The sequence below is a fragment of the Melopsittacus undulatus genome, chromosome 7, assembly GCF_012275295.1.
Source record: "Melopsittacus undulatus isolate bMelUnd1 chromosome 7, bMelUnd1.mat.Z, whole genome shotgun sequence".
In the NCBI taxonomy this organism is placed as follows: domain Eukaryota; kingdom Metazoa; phylum Chordata; class Aves; order Psittaciformes; family Psittaculidae; genus Melopsittacus; species Melopsittacus undulatus.
The window spans coordinates 72,556,925-72,565,300 of record NC_047533.1 but is presented as its reverse complement, the minus strand read 5'-3'; the positions used below and the strand labels follow the sequence as shown (position 1 = coordinate 72,565,300).

General features: G+C 59.2%; 2 protein-coding genes across 2 annotated transcripts; both read left to right on the top strand.

Annotated features, from left to right (window-relative positions):
* Window positions 1-589: 589 nt before the first annotated feature.
* On the top strand, window positions 590-2,638 carry LOC117436438 (hydrocephalus-inducing protein homolog). The gene is made up of 6 exons (XM_034064492.1): window positions 590-615; window positions 885-995; window positions 1,161-1,319; window positions 1,889-2,169; window positions 2,346-2,565; window positions 2,627-2,638. The coding sequence occupies exons 2-6, from the start codon at window positions 990-992 to the stop codon at window positions 2,636-2,638; spliced, it is 678 nt and encodes a 225-aa protein (XP_033920383.1). The 5' UTR covers window positions 590-615; window positions 885-989.
* A 646-nt stretch (window positions 2,639-3,284) lies between these two features.
* LOC117436437 (hydrocephalus-inducing protein-like) lies at window positions 3,285-7,622 on the top strand. The gene is made up of 7 exons (XM_034064491.1): window positions 3,285-3,470; window positions 4,807-4,970; window positions 5,228-5,378; window positions 5,625-5,855; window positions 6,473-6,697; window positions 7,163-7,200; window positions 7,409-7,622. The coding sequence occupies exons 1-7, from the start codon at window positions 3,444-3,446 to the stop codon at window positions 7,620-7,622; spliced, it is 1,050 nt and encodes a 349-aa protein (XP_033920382.1). The 5' UTR covers window positions 3,285-3,443.
* The last annotated feature ends 754 nt before the right edge of the window (window positions 7,623-8,376 follow it).

The window sequence follows — 8,376 nt, the reverse complement described above, 5'->3', positions numbered from 1 at the left end:
AGCAGAGAAGATGATCCTTATTTGTGTCCAGTGAGAGCTCAGGTGCCTCTTGCACACAGCTGATGTTTGCCTGGTGCTGCAGTGCCAGGACTGTGTCTGAGGAAGCAGACCTTTCTCATGAGCGTTGCGCTCCCCCATGCCCAGGTGAAAACCTCTGAGAGCCCATTTTAGATCCACCTGGGAGCCAACTGTCCAGTTATGCTCCAGAGCAGGACTCGCTGCAGTTCCTGAGAGCCATGCAGATGCTGTAGCCCCTGCTCTAAGTAAATACCTGTTTTGGGTTCAGCTTGGAGGTGCTGACAAGACCCCTGACCCTGGGCGATTGTTGACTTGGAGGTGCTGTCAGCTGGGGCTTCACGGAGGAGCTTTCTGTGCTGCTTCTTTGCAGAAGTGCTACCGGGGCGAGCTGCAGATCCAGATTTGCCAGAGCAGCCAACGCCTGCAGGTGCCGGTCCTGGGACGTGGTCTGGAGCCACGGCTGGAGTCCATCCCCGCAGAGCTGGAGCTGGGACCACTGCTGCCCCAGAGCCATGGGAAGAGGGGACAGTGGTGGTGAAGAAGCCCTGTGAGGTTTACTCAGTGCAGTTTGAGCAGCAGCACCTTGCTGAGGAGCAGGTGAGGGGGAAGGTCTGTGCACACTCTGTAGATTCCCAGCGCTCCAGCATGGCCAGGCTTGTGCAGGGAGACGGGGGCAGTGCGCAGGGCAAAGCCTGGTGGCCTTCCAGGGTTAGCCAGCTCTGCTGGCAGGCTGCAGAGGGACTTGGATAATCCCTGCCCCTCGGGGGAAGGAATGTGGGAGGGGATGGCTCGGCTGGGGAGCCTGCTCACATGGTGAAGGTCAAGAAACTCATCCTGCCTATGGTTTCTCTTCCTTCTGTGCACAGCCCCTACGGACACCAAAAGATGACAACAGCCCCAACAGCTTGTTGCTGCCTCCGTGTGCCCCGGGAGAGAAGCTGAATGCTGAGGCCCAAGGAAGGGGCATAAAAATGAAGGTGAGATGAAATCTAAAGGCTAAAACTCCAGGTGGCAACCGGCAGGGTTTTCTCATTTCCTCCTCTCTTCCCCAGCCTCCCATGGTTTGGGTTTCTGCCACTAGAGTGGCAGAAAGCCTTTTCTCCTTCTTTCCTTTGGCTTGATATCAATCCCTACTGCCTCAGGTTGACGTTGTGGATCCACCAGGAAAGGTGGTGAAGCTGGGAAACGTCTGCATTGGACAGACGGTGAAGAAGATGGTCACCGTAGCCAACAAGAGTGCAGCCCCTCTCACCTTTAAGCTGAGGGTCACGTCCACCGTGCCAGAGTTGCAGGAAGCTGGGGTAAGGCCCGTTCCTTCTCTGCAGAGCACTTTGGTGTGCCTGCAGGGAGCGCTGAGCTGCTGTGGGTGGGAGCTAGTAGGTAATGACTCAGGTGTGGGCTGCCCTGGCTGCCTGTGCCTGCCCTGTCCTCCCTGCTGGCACTGCTCTGGCAGCAGATGCCTGCAGTGCGAATGCTTCAGCTGAGCTGGGTGCCAGGACTCGCCGAGAGCCAGAAGTGAGAAGGCAGCACAATTCCTCTAGCCTGTTTTAGACACATCCATCAGGATGCAGCCATGTGTTTTAGATCTGGAAAGGTGAGGGAGGTGAATCTTGAAAGAGGGAGAGTTGCAGCTCTGTTGGAATGTATGTGAAAGCTTTAGAAGACAGAGTTGACCTCGCCGTGACCAGGTGGACACATGGTAGAAAACACCTTTGGTATTCCCTAGGAATGCCTAGGAGGGAATGAGTGGGACTGGGGCAGTGCTGGTGGGGACAGAAGAGGAATTGGAAGCCTCTTCCCTGAGTGTGGTGAGGGAGGCTCCACAGCTCGCTTGCCAGATGAAATAGTCTCCACTCGTTTCTTCGGGTAGGTTCTGTGCTTGAAGCCCAGCAAGGATCTAAAGCTGAAGGGCAGAGGAGACACCTGCAAAGTGGAGGTGACCTTCTCCCCGAAGCGCCGCATGCAGCCGTTCAGCGGGGAAGTGCTGCTGGAGTGCCGCGGGCTGGTGCGCTCCCTCTGTGTGGTGCGGGGCTCCTGCCAGGGCAGCCTCGTGAGCCTGGACCAGGACCAGCTCAGCTTTGGAGCCGTGGTGCAGCAGAGCTACACGTGCCGGCGCGTCGTCATGCGGAACGCGGGCGACACGAGAGTCAGGTAAAGCAGTAGGTCCTGCCCAGCCTGAAGCCTTATTGCCAGGTGGCTCAGCGTCAGGCCTGAGATGTGGTGGGAAAGCCCACAAGAGACTTGGAGCCTCACACTGAGGCTTACACTGCCTTCACAGCTCCCCGTGGCTAATCCTTCTTTCCTGTCCTTGTGCTTTCCTCGGCAAGGTTTATGTGGGACGTGGAGAGCTTCAAGCCAGACTTTTCCATCAGCCCCACAAAGGGTTACATCAGCCCAGGGATGGATGTCCCCTTGGTTGTGACCTTCCGCCCCTCGAAGCTGAGCCAGGCTGTCCAGTACGAGGGGCTGCGGTGCTTCATCCAGGGCAGTGAGGCGCTGCAGCTTACGCTGGCAGGATCCTGCGTGGAGGCCCCTGGCCCCAAAGAGGTAACGCAGCAGGGACAGGATGGGCCCCTGGACCCCAGCATCTGCACCACATCTCTCCCAGGGCAGGAACTGAAGGACACTTGTGAGCACAGACTCGCTGGTGCTGGGGTATCCCAGAGAGAAACTGCTGGGCAGGATTGCCAGAATTCCTGAGCCCTGTCATTGCCTTTCTCCCCTGTTCAAGGTGCTGCTCCTCCAGTGAGCAGCTCAGCTGTCCTGGCTCTGCACTGCAGCACCCATGCCATGTATCCCAGCACTGCACCTGCAGCCACACTTCTCCCCCCTGCTGGGCCAGGGGAGGGCATTCAGCAGTAGGAAGGGGCAAGGCATCTGCATCCAGTCCCTGGGATGGGGCAGCCTGGGAGCTGTTGGCTCTTGCTCCCAGAGAGAGCGTGGAGCTCCTCTTCCTCCTGCCCACGAAGGAAGGGGCTGTGTGGCTGCAGATCTTGTCCTTGCACAGGAGTTTCCTTTCAGGACTCCCCGTTTCACCCAGCATGCGAAAGGCTTGTTTCTGCTCCCTTCTTCAAGAGCAACCAGCTTGATTTACTCCAAAGCTATGGCCAAAGCGTAATTTTTGCATGTGACAAGGAAAAGCTGCTCCCTGTGCTCCAGGTCCTGGTGCAGAGCCAGCGTGAGAAGAGTAGGAAGGGTTGTGGGTACGACCCAGCAGCCTCTGTGCTCCTCTGTTACAGACGCTGACTTTCAGCTGCAATGTGCGTGAGAGGCAGAGCCAGACCATCCTCCTGTCCAACCCGAGCAGCGAGGCCTGGACCCTGCAGCCCATCATTGAGGGGAAATACTGGAAAGGGCCTGAATTTATCCATCTGGAGGCCAGGCAAAAAGAAAAGGTCTACCAGGTCACCTACAGACCCCTAACCATGAGCTCTGAGAACAAGAAGCACCAGGTATGTGAGCTGTGCCAGTGTGTGCTGACCCTCGTGGCATGACCCTTGTAGCTCACCCTGCTTTGGGCAGGAGGTTGGCCGAGATGACCTTCAGAGGTCCTGTCCAAGCTGAAGGTGTCCTGTGCCCTCTGTTGGAAGCTGGGTTTTGTGGTGGCTGGGGGCCAGGCACGGGCAAAGGGCAGATGGGAACTCGGGCCTGACACCAAACGTGTTGGAGCAGCTGACCTAAAGAGCCAGGCTTTCTGAAGGCCAAGAAATGAAGTTTGTTCTGCGCAGCTCCTGGTGGCTGCTTGTGGCAGCCCAGGGGGCTCAGAGACCCCCACGCTCAGCGCACGGCTGCACAGGCTCTCCGAGCCCTGGGCACAACCACTTGTGCCTGTCCTTGTGCAGCTTGCAGGGAGCAAGAAGGGCAAAGCTGCCCTGCAGTTTCTCAGTGCCCTCCTGGCCGTGAACAGGCAAGTGGGAAACGAGAGAGATCTCTTGACAGTCATGCAGGAGCTGTGGGAGGAGCCCTTCCTGCAGGTCTCAGGCTGGGCACATGGGGGTGACTGGCCCCTCTGCAATGGTTTCTGTGCCACAAGGGGTCAGTTCAGAAGGGCTCTGGGGTGCTGGAGCTGCCGGGTCCTTGTCCCGCTCCAGCTGACCTTACAGTAGGCCAGAAATGAGGTCAGAGATTTCTGGTCTCCGTCTCCAGGGTGCTCAGCAGATCTGTGCCCTTAGGGTTGCATGTGCTCAGCATGTCTTTAATGTAGAGCCTGCGTGAGGAGTCTTGCAGCTTTCAGCTGCTGTGGAGGCAGAGGAGATGGCAGAGGCAGGTGTCTGGGATCCACTGGCACCCAGAATGATCATGGATATGAGCTTTCCATGGCCCATGGCTGGTGGGCCCCTGTTGTGCCAGCTTAGAGGCTGCTGTCTGGGCAGTGCTGTTGGGGCTAAGGCCAGCAGGACTGAGGCAATGGAGCTCATCAGGGATGGGCACCCCCTGCCCAGGGCTGTCCCTGCATGAGCACAGGCTGGCAGGGATGTGCCCAGGTGAGTGTGGCCAGTAAGGGAGTGTTGGGATGTGCAGAGCAGCTCTGCTGCAGGGCCCGTGTCTCCTTGCTTTGCCCAGAGATGCTGCCTCTGTGTCCTGTAGCTGTGCCATGTGCTGTGGGCCATGTACCCACTCACAACCAGCTCTGAGCAGGTGTGATGCTGGTGCCTCCTCCTGCACGGGACAGGGCTGCAGGCAGAGCTCTGCCAGCTGGGCATGCTGGAAGGTGCTGCAGTGAGAGCCTGAGGCATGGGGCTGGCCAGGGGTGCTCCAGAGCCGACTTGTCCTATTCGTTGTCTGTAGGGCTCCATCTTCTTCCCCCTGCCGGACGGGACAGGCTTACGCTACCACCTGGAAGGAACTGCTGAAGCCCCCAGGTGTTCAGGGGCCATTTCCCGGCAGGTTCCATGCAGGAAGTGCCACACGGAGCTCATCCCTGTGTCCAACTGGCTGCACAGACCACAGAGGTGAGTCCAGCCCAGGAAGTCTGGAAGTGCCTGGAAGCTCCTTCCTGAAAGCTTGTCCCCCTCCTTGGCCGTGTCTGGCCATACCCACGTTCTGCCTGTGCAGAGGCACCCTGGAGGGCTTTCCTCCAAGGGGGATGAGAGCTGGTGCCCTGTGCCTGAGGCACTGAGGGTGAGAGGGGCTGTATTGTACCCCCACACGATGGGTATCCTACAGGAGTCCTTCGTGTTGACCTTCACTGTGTCCTTCTCACCCACAGGTTCCTGGTGGTTATTGACATGCTCAAACCAGAGAACCTGGAAAGCAGTTCTGTGCTGCAGGGGTGTTCCTACATGGACGTGCCAAGCTCTGCGAAGAAGGACTACCAGCTCACCTTCCTCTCCTACAAAGAAGGAGTCTTCAGGGCAAAGGTAAGTGAGGACACTGGTCTGCAGGGCCCTTCAAGGAGCTGTTGGCTCACCGAGAAGCTACATGCCTCTTCATACCTCCACATGCACAGGTCCTATGAAATACCGCACGTGCTTTCTGTGGTCTTGTGCTCTTCCTCGGTGGGTGCTCACAGCCATTCCTGGAAGCAGGGCGCTGAGCTCAGTGGGCTGTTTTGGGTCTGTTTTCATGTGTGGAATGAGCAGCCCTTCCCTTTCTGTCTGATTTAGGTGACCTTCCTCAATGAGACAACCGGAGAGTACTTGTTCCACATGGTGACTTTCAAGGTGGTGGCTTCAGGACCCATGGGCACTGTTCAAATGAGCACCGCTGTTCGGCAGAGAGTGTCCTCCAGCGTCAAGGTGGACAACCCTCTGCCTGTCCCGGTGACGTTTGACATCAACTGCAAAGTGCCCGACGTCAGCGTTCCCCAGCACTTTACTGTCCCTGCACAGTCGAAGGTAGGGGCAAAGCTCCTCCGGCTCCCTCTGCTCTCCCTGCTCCTGGCTGCAGGGGATGCTCTTGAAGGGTGATGCCTGAAAGGAGCCATGTGGGGCTTCCTTCCGTGGTGGCAGCTCCCTGCCGATGATCTAGAGAGGGAGCAGTGTGCGAGAATATCCCCAGTGGGCATCATCCTGTGCTGGTGGAGCCTGCCCTGCTGCCCCCTGGAACACGCTGCAAGTGGGCCTCACGTGGCAGGTCCTTGTGCCACGTGCCCCTCATTTAGTGTGGTGCTTCCAGCTGTGAGTGGCTGCAGGACAAGCCTCAGCCCATGGCCAGGTTGTCTGCAGCCTGGATTGACAGGAAGTGGTGTGTGCCCTGGGGGAGCACAGGGGCTTTTTATGGTGGGAAGCTTCTGGCATCGTGCTGGAGGGCTGTGAGCTGTTGGGAGCTGTCCCTAAGTGAACCGTCCCCCAGAAGGAGCAAGGCTGTGCCCGAGAGAGGGGAGTCAGAGCAGGGAAGGCAGCCCAGCCTTCTGGCACTGCCCGAGCACAGCAGGGACCAGCTGCCCCTTGTCAGGCACACGTGTTCCCTGCCTCTGCCTGACAAAGTGGCTTTTTTCCTTCCTTCCTCCCAGGCGGATCTTGTCTTGGAGTATCAGCCCCTGCAAACGGGTGAGAGCAGCGGGCAGCTGGTGCTCCAGAGCAGCGACTTGGGCTCTCTGTTTTACACCCTGCAGCTGAAAGCCACCTGGAGCAGGCCAGAGAAGCCCGTGTATTTCCGCACCAGGCTGGGCTCCCGTCAGACCATCACCACCAAAATACGGCATTTTGCCCAGCAGAAGACCGAGTACCTCGTACAGGTGAGCGCGGCTGCCGGGGCTCTGGCTGGGAGGCAGCTCCTCTGGCCAGCACCAGCCCTCTCCACCAAGGGCTCCAAGTGCCTCTGGCTTGGCGTGGCAGAGCCAGGGTGGCCATGTGAGCCCAGGGGTCTTCCCACTGGTGTGGGCTTGTCACCAGCTGCACTGTCCTCCCTTGCGGGCCCGTGTCTGCTGCCCTGGTTGGAGCTGCTTCTGCAGGCGCCACGGTGCCTGGGCTTGCTTCCCCCTTGCAGCCCAGGTCTGGCAGTCAGGCGTCTTGGGGCTTGGGTGCAGGGTTGTCCCTGCTGGGCACGTTTGCACAGTTCTCGTGCCCATTCCCCGCAGGCACTCACCAGGAGTGTGGTGTGGGTGGGCCAGGCCAGGGCCAGGGGACCATCGTGTTCTTCCCGAGGTGCTGGCTCTGCTGTTGTGACCCACCCCCCATGGTCTCTTGTCTCCCCTGCACAGACCGACTGTGCCGACTTCCAGACGGCAAAAATCCATCAGTGCGGCACCTGCCAGTGCTGGGGGCTCGGACCTGAGCGTGGAAGTGACCTTTGAGCCCTGCCACCTGGGCGAAGCCAAGGCCACGCTGCAGCTCAGCTCTGCATTGGGCGGGCAGTACTGCATCCCACTCATCGGCCTTGCGCTGCCCCCTGAAGCCCAGGGCCCCTTCCTCATCCCAGCCGGCGGCACCACCTCCATCTCCTTCAGGAACGTCTTCCGGAAGGCCACGGCGTTCCAATACGCAGTGAAGCACCCGGGCTTCACCGTCAGGGCCCCCGAGGTGCTGCGCGCCAAGAGCAGCACCACCATCACCGTCTCCTTCGCGGGCGGCCCGGCTCCTGTCACCAGCAGGCTGGTGGTCTCCTGCCCTGGGGGCTCCTGGATCTACCACCTCCGGGGCCTGCCCTCCCCCCGCAAGTGAGCAGCTGCCCCCGGCCCTTCCTGCCACGTTCGTGCTCTCTGGAGCAAATAAATGTCATTTAACATCCTCCCACACGACGTCCTTGTCTCTAAATGGGAGAGACGTGAATTTGCTGGATGGACACCCGGTGGACAAGGAATTGGCTGGATGACTACACGCAGAGAGCTGCGGTCAGTGGCTCTCTGTCCAACTGGAGACCAGTGAGGAATGGTGTCTCTCAGGGGTCGGTGTTGGGGCAGACCCTGTTCAACATCTTTGTCGGTGACACAGACAGTGGGATCGAGCACCCTCAGCAAGTTTGCTGACGACACCGAGCTGTGTGGTGCAGTCAGCGTGCTGGAGGGAAGGGATGGCATCCAGAGGGACCTGGACATGCTGGAGAGGTGACCAACCTCCTGAAGTTCAGCAAAGCCGAGTGCAGCTCCTGCCCCTGGGTCAGGGCAATCCCAAGCACAGCTACAGGCTGCAGGGAGAAGTGATTCAGAGCAGCCCGAGGAGAAGGGCCTGGGGGTCAGAACATGAGCTGGCTTCAGCATGGGCTTGAGCCCAGAAACACCCTGTGTCCTGGGCTGTATCACCACCAGCATGACCAGGTCAAGGGAGGTGATCCTGCTCCTCCACTCTGCTCTCATGAGACCCACACTTGGAGCACTGGGTAGAGTTCTGGTGTCCTCACCAGAAGGACGTAGAGCTGTTGGAGCAAATCCAGAGGAGGGCCACGAGGATGCTAAGGGGGATGGAGCAGCTGCTGTAC